This window comes from Nannospalax galili, unplaced genomic scaffold (assembly GCF_000622305.1).
Source record: "Nannospalax galili isolate Female #2095 unplaced genomic scaffold, S.galili_v1.0 scaffold441, whole genome shotgun sequence".
Lineage (NCBI taxonomy): Eukaryota > Metazoa > Chordata > Mammalia > Rodentia > Spalacidae > Nannospalax > Nannospalax galili.
Window position 1 is genome coordinate 6,435,316 of NW_008348089.1, and position 25,805 is coordinate 6,461,120.

At 36.4% G+C, this 25,805-nt stretch overlaps 1 protein-coding gene across 1 annotated transcript in view; it reads right to left on the reverse strand.

Annotated features, from left to right (window-relative positions):
- Nucleotides 1-25,805, reverse strand: part of Ccser1 (coiled-coil serine rich protein 1) — a 1,141,328-nt gene that overhangs the window by 668,328 nt on the left and 447,195 nt on the right. The window contains exon 6 of the mRNA XM_029569084.1: nt 2,458-2,650. Within this exon, the coding sequence (XP_029424944.1) occupies nt 2,458-2,650 (193 nt within the window). The remainder of the gene's footprint in view (nt 1-2,457; nt 2,651-25,805) is intronic.

Genomic DNA, 25,805 nt, shown 5'->3' on the forward strand with positions numbered 1-25,805 from the left:
AAATCAAATAAGAACATATTTGATGGTGATATATTAATATTGAATACTTGTTTCAAAGTCATAGTTTAATAAGGACATAGTAGAGCTAAAATCTGCACAAAAATTGAACTTCTATATTAAACAGATTCTATTAATGTAAGATAAATAGTTGACCTTAAAGTCAAATCTTGTGATGAAATGTAAATTGCAATTTGAAAATCCCAGCCTTAGAGAATATTTCAGTAGACAGTTTCCTTTCAGGTATCTCCTGTGACTGTTGACTACTAGAACAGTAGTCTATGATAACAATATGACAGCACCTGTAAACACTGCCTGTACACGGTTGGACACACGTGTTGTTATTGCTTACCACGGATCACCTTTAAAAAGCAATCTCCTTCATTTCTGCTTAAGGAAGAAAAAGAGATGGAAAGATACAGACTCTAAGTAGCACCTCTGCAGTGGTATCTCTGAGCATTTTAGAATTACAAAGTTAATGTCCTAAGGACACCTTTTGACCCTGCCCGCCACTTCTTCTTACTTCTTTCCAACATGTATTGATTTTTTTATTAAAATTTAGACCAGAGAGAAAAAGAAAACTGAACAGTTGAAGGTTATAGACTTTGAGATTAGTATCTTTTAATATAACAGATGTTTGTGCTGTTCAAAGAGGGCCACACTACATGTTAAGCCAAAGACAGGAGATTCTAAGTTATCCGTTCATTTACAGGAAAATACTTATACAATAAGGAGAACATAGAGCCATACATAAAGTGGCATGCTGGTAAACATTTAACAGCAGGCTTGCCAAAAATAAAAAGCCTCAATTTATAGTGTTTGCCAGTTTGTGTGGCATATGTACTCCCACATTGTTAATTCTGAGCTACCAACACATATAAGAATTTATAATTAAGGAAGGTGTATCAGGGCTGTTACAGAGTACTTCCAGTGTACAAAATCAAAGGTGTGGAAATATTCATAAGAGTAGATGATACCAAATGGACAAAGACAAATGGAATTTGGAGTGCTGGTTACTGTTTAAAAATATTTGTTTAATTATGTTTATATAACCTATCCATATGCAGTTTATTTTTTAAAATTTATTTTATTTAGTCCACAGTATCTCAATCATCTTTATACCCAATTCCCATCGGCACCCTCCTACAGCGCCCAGGCTGATTTCATGCATTCTGTCTTTTATGTTAAGGCCTATCAAGTCAAATTAGCATCTCTTGATGTCCCTCAGTGCAAGTTCCTCCATAGTGCAAGTTCATGCGCTGGTATCTAGTCACCTATCTAGAGTAACTCCCTTAAAGATCAGTTAGTTCTTCCCCACCCAGAAGTCATCAGCTGCGCAATAGCATCTTCCTAATGGCCAGCATACCACCTGAGCACAGTTTTTCACAGATTCCAGGTCTTGCTTTGCTATAAGCTGGGATGGGATACAGTAAAAGAGCTCCTCTGGCTTTGTTTCTAGTAGCTGATGAGAAGACAGGCCCAGATGCCACCAATCACCTATAGCAGTTATTTCACTTAAATTGCATTTTAAAAATTATTGATTCAATTCTTCTTCCCTGCAGAAGTTTCTAAAATTATTATTTAACAAAGTATTAATAAAAGCCAATATTATCATTTATTAGGGCATATACTGTTAGTTCCATATAGTAACTATTACCTTCAATCAATAAGGAGACATTTGTTGATAGTGAATCGGAAATAATAGTCACTGAACGTCAAACCATACCTGTCAGGCTCTTGTTCTTTATTTATGTACTTTCTAGGGAACTGAATTTAAAATGTATGATACTCATTGTGTGTACATGTACACACTGATATAAACATATATGCTCATATAATGAAGAAATATCAGCATATGTTCTTTCCTAGAAACAACTAATTATAAATAACCATTACAGACTTGAACCCAAAAGAATGTCTGATTCCTGAAAAAAATGTCAAAACCATTTTTCTGTATTTTTTCACCTTCTGACTGAGAATAGGTTGTCAGAGGGCAAATGTTTTCAATAGACAAATTCATTCAAACCTATAGATCAGCTTTTACTGAGTTGTTATTGGAATAAAATCACTTTAAAAAGCTTACCTTCATAATATCGTATACATAAACCTCTAATAAAATCAAAGCAAAGTAAATTCAACAGATTTCTGAGAAGTTTTACAGGGGCATGTATAACAACACAATAACTGATGCCCACATCTCTGCCTGATAGATTGGGGGTCTCAGCTTCCACTGCTGCATTCGTAGAAGTCGGGGATGTTAGGGCTGGTTTTCTGAGAGCCTATTGATAAACCAGAATTTCAAGTCTTTCATTTGCCAGATGAAGAAAGCTAAGGCCCAGAAGGACACTGGACCTATGCCTGATGCCATGCAGTTAATTAGAGACACAGCAGGTTGTAACCAGGCATGCAGACCCCACTGTGGCCCAGCAGGGACAGGTGTTAATTGTAGAGCAGCCCTACCTCTTGAAGCACCCTCTTCATCTTCAGCAGCAGCGTCTTCACTGCCGTGCAGTCCTGCAGCATAAGCCTGAAAGGCAGAGAATCCATGCCTCCATTCTCCTCCACATTCTGCAGGGGCCAGTCTGCAGAGGGGCTGACATGGCAACACCTGGTTTCCTGGTCAATGTCTTTTGTTATTTTCAGGGAAAGGCTCCTAACAAGGAAAAAAAAAAAAAGAATAAAAATTACAACACCCCATGCTTAGAGAAGCATTTCCTCAGGTGTTAATCAACGTTAATGGCACACTGAAAACAATTTCTCACGGGCTTCACAATTTTCTCATATTAGTCTTTCAAAATACTAAGACCTTCAGCAGAAATTATGAAATGGGTTAACTGTGTATTTAGTGGTAAAATTCAAAGAAGATTACAGTTTTATAGTATGATCTTTCCCAAATCAGTATTTCATTTTTATATGGTACTTATTTAACACATTTGTAAATATTGAGCAACAAAAATCACTGAAGGACAAATTTTATATCTGAGGTTTCTTATAATATGCTTAAATTAACTTCATTGAAAATATTAGGTGAAAGTTGTGAGAAAATAATAAATATTTTAAAGCACTAAAGCTATCAATGACAAGTTTAGTGATTTTAAAAGGGTAGCATACATGGATTTAAGTTAAGACAGTGACATAACTGCAGGTGCATAATTCTACAATGGAAAGGAAGAAAATTATGCCAGGCCTGAAAAAGTGTCAGTCCAGTATAAGGACCATTGTGATACGAAGGCAACAGACAAGAGACAGATGCAAGAAAAGCCCCCTGCCCTCTGGATTCCTGTACAATCAGATTTCTTGAAATCAGATTTCCAAAGGTATCTTCTTCCTCTTTCTAACCAGAAAGGAAGTTGGCTGCTAGCAACAGTTCTAGACGCCTCAGCTCAGAGAGGCACCAAAAGAGTCTACTAAGCCTTATTAACTAGTAGTTGTCGTCATTAATTCCCCCATGTATCTGCCTTCTCACAGGTGCCTCCCTAAAACTCCAGTCACTTTGTCCTCTTAATTCGCTATAATTTACCATTGTTGTTAAGATGCTGTATAACTTCCAATGCTAACTGTCATTTTGAGTTACTCATTTCTGAGGAATCTGGGTAGATGAAATATGTTAATAAGCTTGATTCTCTTGTTAATCTGTCTTTCTTCAGTCTAATGTACAGGACCCCAACTCTAAAGCATGGGAGGGTAGATGGAAAAGAATCAAACACAGAGCTCACTTGAAAAACTGTTTTCCCAGACTGACAAATACTATCAATGAATGCATGTGTGTTATATAGTCATTAGGTGAAAAACCCTGACACACTGCAAAAGTTCAGGCCCATTTTTTGCCAACTCTCTAATTCTGCAGTTAGTTACTGGTGCTGCAGCTTCCTCATATATAAAATGATGGTATAACTGTCTCTACCTCCTAGACTCATTTGAATACATTGAAATACGTGAAACAGCCAGTACTGGGCTGTTTCCTTCTTCAAGAAATGATAACTATGTCTATTTATCATTCAGTACTCTTTCCTCAAGAAACAATAGCTATGTCTACTTATCGTTTAATTACAGATGCTGAAATAGCAATAACTATCTTCTAACTTCAAATGATACTTGAAACTAAATCTGTGAATATAAGAAAACAATTGTGACCCCAAAATCTGTCTTCTTTTATTAATCTTACAATAGTTTAGAATTTAATTACTCTAACTCTAAATAATCAGATTTTCATAAAATTAATTGAGGACATGTTACACTATTCGCATAGTTACCTAAATTTAAAAGCAAGGACCAGGGTTTCTTTTTGTGTTTTCTAGATTGAGGAGGGTGCTAGGATGAGGTCAGACACCAGAAAATAATCATATATAGACATAGGTTTAAACCTGAAGATCTGCCACTGTCAAGTAGCTAAGATGGGCCAGGTATAGAAATGCATTTGGAAGACAAAATTAGGCGTGCGTTTTATGCTTCAGCTGCTGGAGAGACAGTGCTGGCACTTTTCCGCAGTTGGGAATCAGCAGTGCTAGTGGGGCAATGGTGGCTGGAGTTGCGAGAACAGACTCACTTCTGTCATGACTGAAGAAGCCAACAAGCTTTTCACTTCATAGTAGTTGATACCAAAAACTAAAATATTATTTTACATATAGACTGTCTTGAGACATTTTATTTGCACATGAAAAAGCAGATGTGCTATAAGACCACAGTGGCTAACACTGTTCTTAAACGGACAGAGGGAGTGCGTGGGAAGACTGCTGGCCAACTCAACTCTTCAGCAGCACAGCTGCCCCACCCATCCTCTGTAGCTGTGTTGATGTCTTTCAGACTGCTTAGAGCACATGACTTTTAATTAGTAATGTCCAATACCTATTCAATATTTAAAATATTAAAATTTAAAAACAGAGAACAATTGGAACTAACACATCCAAATGTCTCCAAGCACATTCACCTAAAAGCATTCTTGTGGTTGATGACAAAAGAGAAAAAGTCTGGCATGAAGTCATAGTTCTCCATTGTACAAACACAGTCAAGCCGTTGCAGGGAGAAAAGTTCTGAGGCTCTTCTGTTCCCTCCTGCACAGGCTCACTGGCAAAAATGTTGATGCACCTTGGGATCTACTCCTCACTGTTGGCCAACTGTGAATTATTATGGCTCGGGAAGCTGAATGAATGTGTTTTATATATTAAAACATCCCTAAACTTGAGGGGGAAAAGGAGATGATAGCTGGATCCAGTGGTTTGTTAGTCACCATAACTATCAGAACAAAAACAAAACCTGCAATTTCCACTGAGTGCGTTTACATACTGCTCACCAGCGGCACCTTCACAAACCTCTGTAGAACTGTGAGATAATATTCACCATTCCTTGATGCTCATGCAAGATGAACAACTCTTTATAATGTTAGTAAATCTGGATTGAGACTTATGGACTTTCTCAGTCCACAGGCACCAAAATAAAGAGTTCCCATAAAAACAACAGTATAACTAATAAACATTGCAGTAAAAATATTCTTGAAAAACCAGAGGGTTTGAGAATTCAAAGTGGCACTTAAAACATTTAACTTTAATCTACTACAGTGAATTGGATTTGTAATTCTGCCACTGGGAACTGTTCTGTGATAGGATTTATTTTTACAAACATCTCTCCTGTCAGTCTATTTGCAGTATGACAGAAAAAGTTTAATGGAAAATGTATTTCTTGATGCAAAATTGAAGAGGCATTAAAGAGTTTTTCTTTGCCACAGAGAAAAATATGAGTATTTTCATAATTTTTCTTATTTATTTATAACTAGGAATATCATTTTGATGGTGAAAATTTTTCTTTCCATCCATAAGAACTCTTCAAATCATTTGAAAGTGTCCCAGTACAGTAGCCTACAAAACCAAAAGAATTATAGGTATCACTTCCAAGACACTCAGTGTTTTGTGAGCTCTTCCATGTTCAGTTCACTGACATCCTTCATGGCAGAAACTGCCTATGCCCAAAAGTTCTCTCAGTGACACCTCCACGGCACTGCTGAGACCTGAGATGATTCTCCAAGAAACAGGTTAGTCGGGTACCCGCCAACTGCCCAATGAAAAAATAAGCAAATATTCCTGAGGACTTCCAAGCCTCAGGAAACAGTTTTGCAGATAATAATATTTTTAAGTGACTGAATTTGGGAAAGCTACCGCTATTTAAACCTCATTTCAAAAATGTTTAGATTTTTTATGATGCGTTTAAGTTTAGCTTAAATATAACTAAAGCAGACAGCACAATATAAATGCATATTAATTAACTGATATCCTACAGTTAAACAGACTGCCTGTTAAAGGAATTATCTACAAAAAGCTAATGTCCATTTCATTCATCAGTCATCTATGTTTCTTTTCAAAGTACAATGTTTGCCTGAAAGTGTTATTTTAGGAAAACTGTATTTTGAATTGCTTCCTTATGGGATGTTTATAAAGGTATCTGAAAGGGATAGAGCTGGCATCTCACTCTATAAGGAGAGCAGTTATAGGAACTTAACACCTCAGATTTAGACAAAAATGTGCACATAACTGGGTATTTTACTAAGACCCATGATACAGGGAGAACCAACGTAGATTTAAAATATCTTAGCCCACAAGGTCTGTCATGGTGTTGCCGTGTCTGCATCTCCACATTTTTTTTTTTTTTTGACGAGTCAATGAGTTTTTTAGAGCTATTTACAGGAGTATGAGTGAGACGTTGCTTAGAGAGCATGGACAACTCAGAGGCAGCTGCATCATCAAACAGCCCTCCCCGTAGAGGATTAAGAGGCGAGAAGAGAGGCAGGCGTTCCAGTACAGGCATCCTTGGAGCTCTCTATACAGCTATAGGCAGCTGGATAGGTCAGAGAGTCTCCAGGCAGCTTAGCAGGTCCCAGCATCTCCTCTCCCCAACAATTGTTTACAGCTCTAGGACCTTGGCAAGGGGCCTTGTGAATCTTGTAAATTTTACCTTTCCTGGACTTGTAAGCTTGTTTATTTCCTGAATCTGAGGAGCCTCCCTCCTTCTTCCAGGAGAGAATGTTGCAATTTTCTTGAAACTGCCCTACAGCAATGTTTATCTGTGGCAATAATACACGTTCACTTTTTGCGTCACATCACATAGTCCTAATTCTCGACTGCTGTCACACCTCCTTCCCATGCTCCTCGGAAAGAGTCTAATTACCCCTCCCACACAATCGGTTGACCTTAGCTTCACGGGGAGTGGGAGAGCTAAGGACAAATAAGACAAGAATGCCAGGAGGCAGGTCTCTCGCCATTTTGTGTGGCTGTTGGGAAGCCACAAGATTTATGTTTGGGTGTGGACTTTTCAGCACAGCCATGAATGAGGGGGCACCCAAACTTCTGTAAGTAAACCAGCACCCTGAGTTCAGTTAGCAATTCTAATAAACTCGTTAGGATTTTCCAAATGGTGGTTTTGGAGAATTCTTGCCTCAGGTTGTCCAAAGGACAGTGGAAGGAGGGTACGGGAAGCTGAGTGCACCTTCCAGCAGTGAATTTGACCTTACAGGGAAACAAAACAGAGTTGAAGCATGCAACACCAAAGGCACTTCATATATATGGAACAGACCAAATGTATTCATTAAAAATACTTAACTTAGAAAACCTCACAGATTAGCTGGCCTTCCTCTAATAGATATCTATTAGTATTTTTAAAAACCTACAAATTTCTGCTCAATATAATTTATAACAATATAAATTCCCTGATGCATTGTCACAGTTTTATATTCGTTTTCTAAACTGTACACATCTTTTCTGTGACAATCAGGAAATTTTCCTACACTATACAGAAAGTTTACTCCTTTGGAAATTTTAGGGGGCTGGAGACAAGGCACAGTGGTTAAGAGTATATAATGCTCTTGCAGAGACCCAACTTCAGCTCCCAGTATTCAAGCCAAGTGACTCACAACTGCCTGTAGCTCCAGCTCCAGGGAAGCTGACACACTTTTCTGGTGTCTATGGACATCTGCACCCACACATGCACATATCCACCCTGACACATACACATAAACATAATTTTAAAAATTTTAAATTATATAAGAAAAGAAAACTAGAGATGAACAGTCTGAATTCTGAATGGTTATCTTACTATGACACTAAAGAACTTCTGAAAATTCCTAAAAGTCTAGTTCCAGTGCAGTAAATTCTAATTTTACTTATGTGCTGGGTGTGGTGGCACACGCCTTTAATCCCAGAGTCAGGGGCAGGTGGATCTCTGTGAGTTCAAGGCCAGCCTGGTCTGTATAGTGAGTTGCAGGACAGCTGGGGCTACAGGGAGACCCTGTCTCAAAAAGACCAAAAAAAAAAAATTGTTTTCAAAAAGATGATGACCATCTAAGGAGAATGTGTAAGGGGGCTGGGCATTACCCATAGTTATCTATGATAATAGGCAACTCCTAGCTATTTATTAGGTATTTGCTCAGTATATATTTTAGTAGTAGAAATATCTAAGAGAACTCATTATTCATTTCATTTTACTTTTAGCAAACCTTTTCTTAGGAAGGGCACAAATTCCATCTCTACTCTACCTTTATTGACTCATTATGAACTTCCTCTCTATAATAATAGTTATATAATTTCAGCATAAGAAAATCAATACCTTATTGCCTTTTAAAAAATCAATGTTTTCTATATTAAACTCACATGACTAACATAATGTACTTGACTAGCCAGATCCAGATTAAGGTCATGGATCTACATCCTCAAACAACATTGTTTTATGTGAGTTGGACAATTTAGGCATATCATCAATATTCTATATTATATCAGAACTTATATAATGTTCTGAAAATAAAAATTATCATAAATAGAAATAGGAATTATGCCGGGCATGGTGGCACACTCCTTTAATCCCAGCATTTGGGAGGCAGAGGCAGGCAGATCTCTATGAGTTCAATGCCAGCCTGGTCTACATAGTGAGCTCCAGGTCAGCTGGGGCTACAAGGAGAGTCTGTGTTAAAAAGACTCAAAAAAAAAAAAAAAAGAGAGAGAGAGAGAGAAAGAAAGAAAGAAAAAGAAAAAGAAAAAAAGAAATAGAAATTATATACTTCGAAACATTTCCATCATAAAATCCATATTGTTTCATCCAAGGAAAACTGTTATAACATAATGTTATTATTTAAAAAGCTTGTATGTAAATATTTCCTCTATGATTATTTAAGGAGTCCATGTAGAAAGCTTTACAAAGGTGTTGCTCTATGTATATTTGCTTTTGACAATCTGTGTTATGCCAGAACTTCTTTAAAAAGTGAATGTATAGCATGTCTTTAATTTACTTCTAAGTGTCCTTATTAAAATTTACACAAACATTCTGAAATTAAAAGGTCTAATTGTAATACATGAAACTATGCCATAAAGTGATCTCAAAACTAAGTTTGGATACAATACAGAACATCAGTGATATTCCTTAATTGTCCAACTCGCATAAAACTATGTTGTTTGAGGATGTAGATCCATGGCATTAATCTGCATCTGGCTAGCCAAGTGCACTGTGTTAGCCACAGGAGTATCATCTAGAAGGTATCAATTTTTCAAAAAGGCAATAAAATATTTTTTCTGTAAACAGGCATAAGACAATACCTGAATAATTATGAAATACACAAGTATATGCATGTACACATATACACAACTATATATATACACATATGTACATATATATGTGGTATAGCAGCTGAGAAACAAAAACTTCCAAAGCCAAAGCTCAAGATTTGAAGATGATTATTTTGAGTAAACCTACACAGATACAAAACTTTATTAATTTAAGAAAGATTAATAAAACCCATATCAATCTTACCAAATTTCATACAATCCAATCTTGAGGTAACAAAGGTAATTTTGATGGTTTACAGAAGATTTCAATAGAAAAAATAGTTAAATATTTTCCATAATACACAAAAGACAGGGATTCCTAATGCCCTGTCAAAACCACACACGCACACACACACACACACACACACACACACACACATACACATTGAGTTACTTTTAAATATGAAATCATCTCTTTCAATGTGCTTTGCAATTCTAAATGCTACCTCCAAGTACTGTTCTAAGAGATACTTGTTGTATGAGTGAACACATGGCAATTCATACATAAAAACACATGTGCTAAGAATTGTATCTTACTATCCTTAAAGTATTGAGACTATACATCACAATTTCTCATGAAAATTTTGTTAGATTTATCATTGGTTACCAAAAGACAAGTGTACCCAAAGCAGTAAAACATTCAGTCAGCACATAAGGCTTAGACAGAACAAAGGTCAGCACCTAGCTCATTGACACTGACAATGGCAGTAAGAATCCTGGTGAAGGAAACCAGGCTGGAGTTGGAGAAAAGGAACTAAGCAGGTTCACAAGGAGCCAGTGCTGTGGGAACATTGATGGTTTCCAGGTTTAAATAAAGGTCTTACTATTAGTAAGATTCTGGCTCTCTGTGAGAAGTATTTTATTAAAATGGAGTTATAATGAAAGCCCAGCTGTTTGAGGATAAACTTTTTGTTTAGTAATATAAACATTCTCCACTTATTTTTAAGAACTTCTGAACAAATAATAATAAGTAGGCTGCTAATAACAAATTATTTAATCTTCAAACCATGTCCTGAGTGAGGTAGTAGAATTGTGCCTGTAGTAGAATAAAAAATATTAAAAATCAGTAAAAAATTAAGGAATTAGTAATCAGTGGCTATTGATACTTTAATGATCAATCATAACTATATCCCCAATTATGACACTTTTAAAGATATTTTATTTCTCAATGATATTGTTAATAACAGAATAAACTTCAAACTATATTTAGCCAACCTAGAGCTATCTTTCACACTGGATTAGAGGTGCCCAGCCCAGGCTAGTGACCGTTGTTAATAGCAGCTGAAGTGTCTAGTAAATAGAGCAGGTTAGTCCCACAAGCCCCACCCTGCAGGACAGTTGTCACAATATGAAAAAAAAAGTGGAATTAAGAACTAAAATTATGGTCTGTGAAAATGCTTAAAAGAACTATAATATCTTAATTCTCAAATACGTTAAAATATTTAAGTCCTTCGAGTTTCATGATACGGTATCTTGTTATAATGGTAACTGGAAAAAAACTGGTAAAGAATTCTGCTAACTTTGTGAAACCCTGCATTTCCTAAATTACAAGAGCATTCATTCATGAATTATTTTTATGTTAAAATGCATTAATTTTTGAAAAAACTTAATTTGTGAAATTTCAACAATGCTACTTTCCTAAGAGAATGTTTGGCTAACTTAGTATGAAATTATTTCATAATCACTGCATTTAAATATTAATGCTAAATATCATAACATTCTGACAGTGCAATCACTCTGTTGATATGCCTCTTAAAGACTGGTGACCATAGAAATGTAGGTTTTATGTAAATAATGACAAGATAATCATAAATAGAGAAGAAACAAAAACGTGCTTCTGTCTTTCTCCTTGATAGAATGTTCTACCCTTCTCTGGAATTGACACACTTCTGAACTTTGGCATGTACAACACACTGCTGGATTTTGGTATGTACAGTAGGCCAAGGTGATAAATAAAAACCATGTAACTTGGTGAATGCACAACAGTGTGTCACAGACATGCCAACGCGTAAATACTTCTTGCAGAATCAAAAATTTCCAATGATATTAGAAGGAGAGTCTGAGGCTAGACTTGAAAGAGGCAGGGGACATAGAAGACCACAGCTGAACTGATTAAATGACTCAGGTTAAAGTAATAGAATTGAAGCTCCGCTTTCTCCAATTTTTCAATTTGAAAATCCAGAGAGATAAAGAAACTAATAAATGGCCATGTCAGCTGGGGGGTTCCTGTGACAGGTTAGTGGTATAATTCAGTGATATAAAGGAGCAAAAGGAAATAACAGAGTAGAAATGGTTAAAGAGAGTAGAAAATGAGAGGGCAGGGCAGAGGAGGGAGTGGAGAAAGGATAAGTAACACTAAGGGCCTTTAGAAAAAGCCACATGGAAACCTTCCACCAAAAAAGCTTCTTAAAGTATATACATAGAAATTATAGAAAGAGACTAAAAGGAGTTTATAACAGAATCACATGGTTCCTACTAGACACCATAAGCTAACAAAATAACATGCCAGGAATGGACTCCCTCTCTTGAAGCTGTTGATCAGGGATCCCTTAGACCCTCAACTACTACTGGCAGTTGGCTCTGCTCTTGGTTACCCACCAAAACTTCACAATAAGAACCTATTGCTGAAGACACTATGTACATAATCAACCGAAAAAACAAAAAGAAATCAAGCTGGTACTGACTTCAAAGCCTCATCTCTACTGACTAGTTTTCATAGTGCTGGAACGTGCTATGCAAGCTACTGGAAGGAAAAAAAATAATCATCAACCGTTCACAGCTGTGAATTCTGTGAACTAAAACAACTGCTCTGACAAGATGTGCCCACTACTGCAACAGTGGCACGAATATTATTGAGTATCCAACCACTATCTGATCAGAGTTAAGGGTAATAAAGTCTTATACTCGTTTTCTATCAAATACAGTATTAAACTGACTCCTAATTGCTATTGTTATATACAGACTACACATCTCTTAACTCTTACCAGAGAAGTTTCCTTATGCAGCAGATGGTGATTAACAGAGAAACCCAGAACTGTAACTTGAAGGGAACAAAAGGATGCAGAGCACTTATCCCTGACAAGGACACCTGTATCAGACTTCTGCTCCCAAGGATCAGAAGAGGGGGCAGAAAGATTGTAAGAGCAGAGGTGGTGGTTGAGCAAAAGGAAACAGATTTTTCCATAAGGCTTGGTGGTTATTCATATGAGCTCATAGCAAGAGTGACAGCATGCACAAGTCATACCTAAGGTCAATGCAGACAAAATACCAAAACAGACATGGGAACCTAACCTGAGGAACTTCTGGCAAATGATGGCTGCTGGGATGGGAGAGTCAGTCTCTATCAAGTAGGTGACTCTTAGGTTAATTAGACTACAATGGATAGACAAACACTGAAGAACATTTGGGGACACAAATTGTACTCTATATGCAATATATCCTAATATATATATTAGGATATATATATATATATATTAGGGTACATTAATTTGAGCAGGATTGTTAAGAGGGTGTGAAGATGGGGATATCTAAATACAACAAAACATATTGTTGGAAATTGAAATTTTTAATTTTTTTAAAAAATAAAGTAATGGAATTATCTTTTCATTAATCATCATTATAGCAAAACATAGTAAATGATCTAATAATGCAAAGATGGCATGTGGCTATAAATCACAAGGTCAGATAAGTAAGAAGGCACAAAATATTTTAGGTTTCTGTTGACAAATCTGGAGACACAGATACATCTATGGTTGGACTCTATCTTTGACTTCAATGGTTTTCTCTTTGAATGTTATCTCATGTTCTTTCTTTCTGTATTTGAATGTATTTGACATTTAAACCAGATAACAGTGGCTGCTGGTGGCAGGGCTTCTCTTACAGAGGCAGCAGAAACAGATTGGTATCAATGTTCAGTTGTTTGTGAAACAGAACTTAGAAGGAAAGGAAATACGCAGCTTCTTTCTTAACATAACCTGTGAAAACCTGAGAAAAAGAGGCTCCATTTCATTCTTTCACATCAAGACAATTCACTTAGAAAGAATAAAATCAAAAATAAAACAAGCCCTCTTCCATGGAAACAGTCTTCTTCTTCCTTTTACATCAATTATTTTTTTGATGTTTAAAAAAGGAGAAGAAAAAAATAGGCTTTAAGTACAGAGTCTGGCCCCAGAGACAGCGTCTTCATGTGTCCGCCTTCATCAGAGAAGGCGGCTTGGCAAAAGCCTCAATAATGCAATGTAGTAAAAGTTACGACCCACATGGATAAGAAGTCACAGGCTAATTTCACCCCACACAACTGCAATGAATGTTTTATTGCCTCTTACATCTTAAAAAAAAAAATAGTACATTCTATTTTTACTTGAACGTCTATTATTTTTTCTTGCACAAGCTTCTTGGTTAAATGGTTTCTTTATTTTCTGAGAAAGTCACCTGTTGTCTCTGGTTGCCCACAAACTTTATAAGTCCGTCCCTTCTTGCCTATGTGTCAAGAAATTTGATCCCTCGATTAAGGTCCCAAAAAATAAGAGCCTACAGCTGCATAGCAAAAAAGACGGAAAATCACAGTAGCTGGTCTATCCTCACAGAGAGTTCTTTGGGAGCCAGAACTCAAGCACAGCCCACCTCCTACAAGTTTCTTATTTTGCTTTAAAGTTCTGCTGGAATCATGATGAGACTCTTAGCAACTGCTGAACAAGAAGTCTTGCATCTTCATTTTTCATAAGACTCTTCACTTCTGTGGTTGGCCCTACATCACGCTCAGCTCTCTGAGGTTACTGCTGTTTCTGCCCAGCCTGAGTCTTTTGAGGTACTGTTTATTCCTGTGAGCTATAAGTTTCCAATAAATGTTTCTAAAACATTTTTGTGCGTGCAGAGTGGGTCAAAGTTAGATATCTGGGACTTCCATCCAAGAACTCTTTATTTTACTTTTGAGCAGTTGCAAGAATGAAGCTTCAGATGTAACCTCAGACTTTTCCAGGGCCTTTGTTCCCAATACCCTCCTGACCCATCCCATTCTGTAATTTTCAGCTTTGCTTTAGAGTATTTTTGCTGCAAAGAAATCAGAATTCATTATTTAGATTCTATATAACACTTTCTTCCTTTAATTCATAAGCCAATGACTTTTTGTAGCTCCTTGTCAAAACATATCAAGCTATGTTAGGCCCTCAACCCTCTGACCTCCCAAGGTAATTAATTCAGCTAATGAGTTGATAGCTGATGAGTGACTGTACAACACTTTTATTTTAGCTGATTATTTCTTATGCAGATGAATGCAATATAAAACATCCAAACACTTAGATCGTGGTATCTGATTAATGCAGACATTTGGAGGTGCTTGGTGAGTCCAGTCTTACTCAGTGAAGAGCTATATATTCTGCCCATAAGTTGCCTTGCATTTAGAAGGAAAAACAGGTTAGCTATTCTGCCACGACCTCTTTATAACAGGGAAATAAAGTGCCTCAGAGGCCAGCAGTGGAAAATTATACGATTATTAATGTGGAATTCACCTGCTTTGAAATGGAGTAACATGTACCATAAATCTCATGTTATATGTTATACTGCTCAAATTTTGTTCAGGGGTAGCTCTAATTAATTGACTTTAACTCTTTTTCTCTCTTTGTTCATTAGAAAGGCAAAAATTGATGGTTTCTTTCTGTGATTATCTTGTCTTTTAGATGACAGACTGTTTCCTGATCTCCAAGGATATTGTCCTACTAAATTATCAACAGAAACTTCAGGGCATGTTTTCACAACTCTACAAGTAATTATCTATTGGGTATTCTACCAGTTTCTCCTTGGATTCCTTCATAAAGTTCTACAAACTGGAATTTTACATTGAGATAAACAAGCATTTCATGTGGATATGAATATTTATTTTACATTTTAATGTTATACGATATGTAGCTTTTTATTTGCAAATGAATGCAATAATTTTAAATTATACTGGGCTAACAAAAGAAATGCTTACTATTAGCTTCTCTATACTACTATTTAGAAGAAATAGGAGAAGGGAAAGGAAATATAGGGAATGGAAAGGAAGGGAAGGGCTATATTGAGAAAGAGCTCACAAAATTTGGAAGTATTTGATCACCTTGTATCTATGGAAAATTATCTAAACATACTAATTATACTTAGGGAATCCAATTTGTATTTAAGATGTTAAGATTCACTTTTATCCCATATTGTTGATTTATTTTGTGAATCAAACAAATAGACTTTATATTTTTAATGTATATACTATATAGTATATATTAACTGTTTAGACAAATGGTTCTCTTCACATACACTAGTACTGTACAAATATCCACATAAGGCTTTATTTAATAGTGAACACACACAAAAATGAAATGGGAAAATCACATAAGAGCATAGAGTATGGTGCCTTTGAACTCTGGTTCAGGAACTAGAGGAAATTTACTGACTTTACTCACATTTCACAAGAAAGTATTAGAATGCAATGTTAGCCAGCCAAACAGAAAAATTTCTAAAGGTGATGTGCATAGCTTTCTTTATTCTATAATGATATCATCATTGACTTCCTTTTCTCTTTTTGGTGAATTAACTGTAATTACTATAACAACACAGGAGATAGTTTGCCATCAGCACTGTTCATGTTGGCACTATTTGTTCAATATTTATAAACTGTAATAATGACTGGATATTGTAAGAGGATATGCTTCTATAAAAATAAAACATTCATAGTGTTAACACAGGAATTGTTATTTTGTTACTAGTAGGTACTGCTTTGACTTTTAGGTATTCTTATAGTTTTAGAAGCACATTATTCAAGGGGCATAATCAATAATGTAAACACTCTGTTTTATCAATTGAATGTAGTTGATAACCTCACTGTCAAAATATTTAATACCTAATAATTATCTTAACTTGGTGCCGTATGTATGGGGTAATGCATCAGATCATACACAATGCTATAATCTTCTATAGTTTTCTTCTAAAATAGTTGTCCGAACTGTTCTACAACTTAAGACTTACAATCTCAAATAGAATTTTTGCCCTCAGGATGGTTTCCTCTATCAAAGGAAGACTATAACAGATTTACTATTATTAAAAATAAACAATATGGGACTACCCTTATTTGTCAGTGAAGAAAATAATCACAATAGCATTTAAATGCTCCTGGCACATGAGCCTTCTTAGCAAGATGTCAATGTTTTCGGAATTCACTTATAAAATAAATATTTAAGCTGATCAATGTCAATTTAGTAAAGAAAAAAGTATAACAACTGAACTCTCCTTAAGTCTGAAGAATGATAACAAATGTCCTGTTTTCTGTTTCTTATTGTATTAAATACCTAGTGAGAGACAAATTAGAGCAAATGTCAAATATCTAAGTATTAACATGTAGCTAAATAAAGAAAACTGCCATCCCTCTATTGTGGCTCAGTGCAGCCCATACCCAAATATGTACTTATTTCAGATGGTTACAGAAATCCAGGATTCTGTCTTGGAAACAGTTACATTGGATACAAGTATTGGATTTTAATATGATGCTATCAGGACAAATGGAGTTGTAAGAGAAATCCACAAAGATAAAACAAAATGAACAAAATCATGATGTGAAGATACTTGAACAGAGAGATAAAGCTTGAAATTAAGCTGCTTTCCTTATTATAAGATGGAATGAAGTTGCCAAACAACAGATTGTGCGGAATGCCCATAATAAAAAACCTTTCAGCAGGAACAGGATGATTGGATATGGGAGAAATAAAACAGTGAAGAAAGGAAATGGGAAATGCTAAATAATAAGTAAAATTACAGAGTTTTCTAGAATAAAAAATGATGTATTTTAGAGACAGCCTGAGAGGCAGTGCCAGTAGAGGCACTGATCTCAGCAGATCATCAGAGGGTGCCTAGTTCTGGCCTCCCTCAGGCAGAGGGCCTGAGAACACAGGGGACTGCCTGAGAGCCTCTAGATGCTGGCTCCACATGGTTGTGAGCTTCCCCTAATTGCACCATATTCATCCCCCTACCAGGGATTTCCTGAGGACCCTCCAAAAGAGCCAGGGCAGAACTGGCTTTGGTAGGCTAAGGATGAGATCCTAGCAGACAACCTGAGAGGGTGGGTTCTGACCTCCATCGATGTAGCGGCTTTTATCTCAGTAAACCACCAAAGAGGGCCCAGTTCTGGCCTCCCTCTGGCCTCCCTCTGGCACAGGGGCTGAGAACGCAGGGGACTGCCTGACAAGCCTGGATCCTGCCTCCATGTAGTGAAGGAAGCCTAAGTATGCCTGACTGGACCCTGAATTGGGCTTCTGTAGGTACTCCTGAATAGCTGATCTGAAGCTATCAGTTCCCTCCAAATTAAACCTGAGAGAACCTGAACCCTAACCAGCTTCACATGACCAATAAAGAAAGGATCTAGGCACCCCAAAGCACCTGTATAATACAAACAGAAGCATACTTCAACTTAATTCTCATATCAGAATCATAAACAACAAAAGAAATTCACATGCCAAAATCAAAAAGAAAAAATAAAAAAATGGAAAACCAAAACACTATATCCCCACGAATCCTGTAGAAGAGTTCTAAAAGGAGAACCCCTCAGAGATATAACCCAGGGCACTGAATTTAAAAGAACAATCATAAACATGATAAAGGAATTCAACGAATTTAAAGAACACATGAAGAAATAAATCACAGAGCTAAAAGAAGATAGGGATAAACTTCTGAATGAATTCACAGAAGAGAGAAACATTGAACAAAACTTGTGCAGAAATGAACAAGTAAGTGAAAACCTCAATAAGCCAACTTGAAACAATGGGAAAAGTCTCACCACTAGAATGAATGAAATGGAAAACAGAATATCAACACTGGAGGATAAAGTTGAAGAACTGGACCACTCAAGCAAAGATCATGGAAAATTTAAAAAAATACAGGACTGGAATACGCAAGAGATGTGGGACACCGTGAAAAGACCAAATCTATGGATCATAGAAATAGTGACCAGATCTTAAACAGGATTGTGGAAGAGAATTTCCCAAAATTAAGGAAAGACATCCCTATACAAATAGAGGAATCACATAGAATACCAAATAGACAGGACCAGAAAAGAAACTCCCAAAGACATATCATAGTAAAAACACTACATGTTCAGAACAAAGAATACTGAAAGCAGCAAAAGAAAAACGAGTCACATACAAAGGAAAGCCCATCAGTATTAGAGCTGACTTATCAACATAAACTATGAAAGCCAGAAGAGCCTGACCTAAGGTATTTCCAGTTCTACATGAAAATAAATAATAAAGGTATAATCTAGGAAACACAAAAGTAGAGAACAAAAACAGCAACCAAAATGATGGCAACCAATACACATCTCTCAATAAAAACTTTAAATATCAATGGATTAAACTCCCCAGTCAAAAGACACAGGCTAAGTGAATGGATTAAGGTTTCTGCTGTCTGCAAGAAACCCATCTCACCTTCCAGGACAGGCACTACCTTAAGGTAAAAGAATGAAAAGAATATTCCAAGCAAATGGCACTAAGAAACAAGCAGGGATTGTAATTCTAATATCTGACAAAATAGACTTCAAAGTAAAACTAATCAGAAGAGATAAGGAGGATCACTTCATTCTGATCAAAGGAACAGTTAACCAAGAAGATATTATAATCCTTAACATATATGTACCAAATCATGGTGCACCAAAATTCATAAAAACAACACTACAGGATTTTAAGATACAGATTAACCCCAACTCAGTAATAGTACGGGACTTCAAAACCCCACTTTGTCCATTAGACAGGTCATCTGGACAAAGAAAAAAACAGAGAGACATCTGACTAAACAATAACATATATCAAATGGACCTAACAGACATCTTTCAAATATTCTACCCAAACACCAAATAATACACTTTCTACTCCACACCCCATGGAACTTTTTCAAAAATTGATTACATACTGGGCCATGAAACAAACCCCAACAAATACAACAAACTGAAATAATTTCATGCATTCTATCAGACCACAATTCAATGAAGCTCAAAATCAACACTGGACAAAGCCTTAGGCACTACATGAACTCGTGGCAATTGAATAACACTCTCCTAAACAATGAGTGGGTCAAAGGAGAATTAAGAAAGAAAAAAAAAGAATTCCTGGAATTCAACGAAAAGGAAAATACGACACAACACAACCTCTGATACACATTAAATTCAGTCCTAAGAGGGAAGTTTATAGCTCTAAGTGCCTACATTAAAAAATTAGAAAGAGCCCAAATAAATGACCTAACACTGCAACTCAAGGCACTGGAAAGGCAAGAACAAATGAAACCCAGACCCAGCACAACAGAAGAAATAAAAATCAGAGTAGAAATTAATGAAATAGAAAAACAAAGAAAACAATGCAAAGAATCAATGACTCTAAGAGCTGATTCTATGAGAACACGGAATCCTAACCACTAGATCACCAGGTTGCTGTTAAGAGCTGGTTCTTTGAAAAGCTAAACAAGACAGACAAACCCTTAGCCCAATTAACCAAAAGAAAGAAAGAACAAATCCAAATCTATAATATCAGAGATGAACAGGGAAACATTACAACAGACACCAAAAAGATTCAGAATATTATAAGGGAATATTTTTAAAACCTATGTGCTAGTAAATTTGAAAATCTAAAAGAAATGGATGGATACCTGAAAGCATGGGACCCACCAGTGTTAAACCAAGAAGAGATCAACAGCCTAAACAGACCCAAAACATATAAGGAAATTGAAACAGTAATACAAGGCCTCCCAACTAAATAAAGCCCAGGCCCAGATGGATTTACAGCAGAATTTTACCAGACATTTAAAGAAGTCCTCCAACCAATACTACTTAAGTTATTCAAAATGATAGAAATAGAGGAAGAATTTCCAAATTCCTTCAATGAAGCCAGCATCACTCTAATATCCAAACGGGGTAAAGACACAACCAAAAAAAGAAAAAGAAAAACAAACAAACAAAAAAAAAAACTATCGACCTATATCCTTAATGAACACGGATGCAAAAAATGCAACAAATACTTGAAAACTGCATACAGACACAGATCAAAAGATTCACCATGATCAAGTAGGCTGTATCCTAGACATGCAGGATGGTTCAGTATATGCAAGTCAATAAACATCTTTAATCATATAAATGGACCCAAAAACAAAAATCACATTGTCATCTCAATAGGTGCAGAAAAGGCTGTTGACAAAATTCGGCATGCACATATATTCTAAGTCCAAGAGAGAATTGGACAGGAGGGAACACACCTCAACATGATTAAAGCTATATACAACAAAGCCACAGCCAACATCATTCCAAATGTAGAAAAACTGGAAATAGTCCCACAAAAAAGAGGAGCCAGACAAGGATGTCCACTAGCTCCACTCCTTTTCAACATAGTGCTTGAAACTCTTGCTAGAGCAATAAGACAGGAGAAGGAAATTAAAGCAGTACTAATGGGAAAAGAAGAGGTCAAACTATCCATTTTTACAGATGTTATGATGCTATACCTAAGAGATCCAAAAAATTCCACCAGAAAACTCCTAGAATTGATCAACACTTTCACTATAGTGGCAGTTTATAAAATCAATCTACAAAAATCGCTTTTTATAGCCTTTCTATATACCAATAACAAGCAATTGGAGAAAGAATACAGAAATATGCTCCCATTCACAATTGCTGCAAAAAAAAATCTAGAAATAATCTGACCTATGACACTGAAGATTGCTACAATGAAAACTTTAACTCATTAAAGAAAATGATTGAGGAAGACACCAGGAGATGGAAGGACCTCCCATGCTCATGGACTGGAAGAATTAATATTGTGAAAATGACCATCCTACCAAAAGCGATATATAGATTCAATGCAATCCCAATCAAAATCCCCATGACATACTTTAAAGAATTAGAAAAAAAAATCCTTAATTTCATATGGAAGCACAAATAACCCAGATAAATAAAGCAACCCTGAGCACAAAGAGTATACTCAAAGTATATTACAGAGCTATAGTCATAAAAACAGCATGGTACTGGCACAAAAATAGACACATAGATCAATGAAACATTATTGAAGATCCAAACCTGAGTACATGCAATTTCAGCCACCCGCTATTTGACAAAGGTGCCAAGAACACACAACAGAGGAAAGAAAGCATCTTCAACAAATGGTGCTGGCAAAACTGGATCTCCACCTGTAGAAGAATGTAACTAGATCCTTATCTTTACCTTGCACAGAAGTCAACTCCAAATGTATTAAAGACCTCAATGTGAAACTGGAAACTCTGAAACTATTAGAAGAAAATATTGGCAGTAACTTACAAGATATAGGTGTAGGAAACATTTTCTAAATCAGACAGAAGTTGCTCAGAAATTAAGGTCAGCAATCAACAAGTGGGACCACATTAAACTAAAAACCTTCTGTACAGCAAAAGAAATGATCAAAAAAGTGAAGAGAAAACCCACAGAATGGGAAAAAGTCTTCATCAGTGACACACCTGACAGAGGTTTAACATCCAGAATATATAAAGAACTCAAAAAAACAAAGAATCAGAAACCAAATGACCCAATTAAAAGATGGGGTAAAGGTCTAAACAGAGAGTTCCCAAATGAAGAAATAAACATGACTAAGAAATATCTCAAAAAGTGTTCAACATCATTAGTAATTAGGAAAATGAAAATCAAAACTACCCTAAGGTATCACCTTACCCCAATCAGACTGGCTAGGATCAAGAGAACAAATGATACCAAATACTGGCGAGGATGTGGAGAGAGGCGAACACTCATTCACTGCTGGTGGGACTGTAAACTCCTGCAACCTCCATGGAAAACATACATGATCTCCTGGATTTGGATTTGTGTAGGGCTAAAGTATACAACCTGGGGAAGGCTAGGAAAAGAAGGCATGACCCATGATAGGTTAAAGCATTCCAGTGTGTATACCATCAGGTCATACATACACCTCAGCAACCCCTCAGTTATATGGTAAATAAGCTCAATAAATTCATTGGTTCCCCAGTAAAACTTTAATCAAAAATGGGCTTGACACGAGAACCTTATAAAAGAACAAACATTGTTTACCATCCCCAGGAAAAGAAGTCTCACAACAGATGGAAATTTTATTTGTTAATGTTATTATATCTCATAATTATTAAAAAAAAGAAAATGAGAATGTAAAAGATGTTAAAAGGATATGGGAAATGGAGCTATTTCCAAAATAGACAGAAAAAATGAGAAAGCCTAAACAAGTGATGAAGGTCTGTTTAGGTTTGTTATGCTATATCAAGGATGAGACAAAAATAATACACACATAATATGAAAATTTCTATGGTCATAGTTTAGTCAACTAGTTTAAGGAACAAAATATATATATCAAGTCAAGGTTTATCTGAGAATATCTGGATTTTAACCCAAGTCTATCTACATAGCACATGATACTTAAAAGTACCACACTGGTGGAACTAACCTTATTGGATGTTTAACAGCCATAGTGTGAGGCCTATACTCATGTGGTCAGAGGGACTTAAAGGGCAGTTTTCGCCCCTTGCTCTCCAAGGTTGACTAAGTTCAAGGGGACTATGGAACATCTCTCAAAATTTCCTGTAACTGTGGTCCTCTTTTTCAGGGAGGCCATGGAGACCCCATGAGATGGACTTGAACCAGTGTCCAGTCTACATGGTCGAGCAGGACCTTTGACTTATCTTCACATAGATGGAACTGGTAAAAGAAAGGAGCCATGAGCTCCTCCCAAGTCCGTGTGGCCCTTGATAAACAGATCCTTAAATGACCTTAAGTGTAAAAATAAATTGATTTATTGGGCCAACTGTATGATGTTAAACACCCAAAAGGAAAACACAACCAAAGAGTAAAGTCATCAGTATACTTCTTTAAGAGTTCAAGGGATTACACTGCCCAGACATTAGGCTTAAGTCTGTATAAAAAAATATTTAGACAGTTATTTCTCATTGATGATTTTGTTCCTAACCAGAAAGTGCTGCTCAGATATAAGACTTCAAATCTTGGTCTCCAATATGATAGTGCCCACCTGTAGCTAAGGGAGGCAACCAGCTATTGTTCTAAAATGATGGATAAATTTGTTTTCTCCCCCTATCTAGAACCCTTTGAGAGGGAACTGACTCTGATTCTAACCACTCCAACAGCTATCAAAATACCTGAAAGCAAACCCTGAATCCATCAATCTAGAGTCCAGCCTTGGAAGATAAAAGAAATATGAGGAGGAACCCAATAGAGGGATGCTTTTGGAAGCCCTGTGAAGAAATTCCAATGGACTCAAATGAACATTTGAAAATTGCCCTGTTCTGACTTTTTTCTAGTTTTCTGGCTAGAACTTGTAATGCTAATTACTCTTGCCTTTCCTTCTTCTTCACAGTTCTTATTCAAGATTAAAGGACTTTCTTTTCCCCTTAGAGATAAGAGTTATTCAATTTAGAGTCTTTTAGCTAGACACACTGAAGGGGTACTCCAATTGCCTCACCATGAGTCCCTGTTCAGCATGGAAGAAGCCAGAGCCATCTGCATCCCAATCCTTATCTGCAAGCTGGTAAACCTCTTCAGAGGATGGTCTAATAAGAATAGGAGGTAGGAATTGACTAGGCAGTTAGCGTAAAAAGACCCCCAAGAAAAGTAGCCATTTTCTTGGCTAAAAGTCAAAATGTTCTTGGGCCTTTTAGCAACATACTTGGTTCCAAAGGCCAAAAATGAAAGTATTTAGAAGCTTGTGTCTAATCCTTAAAAGATTTTAGGGATACCTCTTAAGAGGAGGGAATGTTAGAGTACTCAAAAGCCCAATAAAAATAAATAAATCAATCAAAGAAGAAGAAAGAGTACATGAAGTTATCAGAAAAAAAGTGATGGGGAGATATGGGAGGAGTTAGAGGGGAGGGAGTGGGCATGGATTTGACCAAAACACCTTATAATGCATGTATGAAATTCTCAATAAATTATTTATCAAAAAATTAGTTAACTCAACCTAAAAACTATGTATTTTAGACATTTAATGGACCCAGAAAATTTCTGTAAAGTTTAGTTTTACATATATTTCAGTTTACTAGCATTATCTATTAATTTTGTCTGTTTTAGCAACAATGCATATGTTGGTAACTATTAGGCACAGTCCTAATATAGTATCTAAAATTTTACTACTATCATTTGCACATATATGTGCCTTGTATGTATAGTCTCTCCTTTTAATGTTTGTGAAAAACTGTGAGTAGGAGAGGATATCCTGAGTTATTTTGGTGATCAACTGACTTTTAATTAGTAATAATAGTCAAAAAGAGAAGGAAAACAGCTTATCCTAGACTCTGGAGACTCAGAGAGAGGGGGCTATCACGGAAAATAAAGCATCAGTGATGTGTGCTCCTCTGGCCTCAAAGTTAAGACTCCACATGCTCTGCACTTAGAAGGAAATGGGAATCTTACATACCTTCTGGAAAAATCCACACAACATAATTTAGAAACACATCAAATAATTGAACATGGTTTCTATCATTTGAGACATGTAGAAAATCTCAAAGGAATATATCAAAATTATGCCAATAAATGAAATGTCTGAGACTTCGTCATGCTTCAAGTAACAAGTCAGCATGGCCTGGCCTTGCCATCAATGAAAGCATAAGACACAGATGTCTAGTCAAGAAACGAGAGTCTCTAAGACTTGATTGTCTCAGAGCAATGTTGAGCAACTCAGGAGAGCTCCACAAGGATGCCAGGTTGTGTTATAGGAGAGTGACTCAGGGAAACTGAGTCACTGATGGATGAAGAAGCAAAGTCTGACATGTCATATAAGGTGCTCACAATCACAGTTTTCCAAAGCCACCTGCCAGTGTTACCTGTTTGTGGTGGGTCACCTGTCCACTTGATCAAGGAGGCAGAGTAGGCCCCATGAGATAGACTTGAACCAGTGTCCAGTCTACAAAGAGGAGGGTCAACAAAGAGGAATCATTTCCTCCATGCTTCCAAGTGAAGCCAGCCATGATTGAGCAGGACCTTTGACTTATCTCACATAGATGGAACTGGTAAAAGAAAGGAGCCAGGGGCTCCTCCCAACCCCATGTGAGGAACAGATCCTCAACAGCCTTAAGAATATGAATAAATTGGTTTATCTGGGCCAACTGTATGGCCTTAAACATCCAAAAGAAAGTATAACCAAAGATTAAAGGGGCCAATATAATTTTTTTAAGAGTTCATATGTATAGCTAAAGGCTACCTAACAAGCAACAATGGCA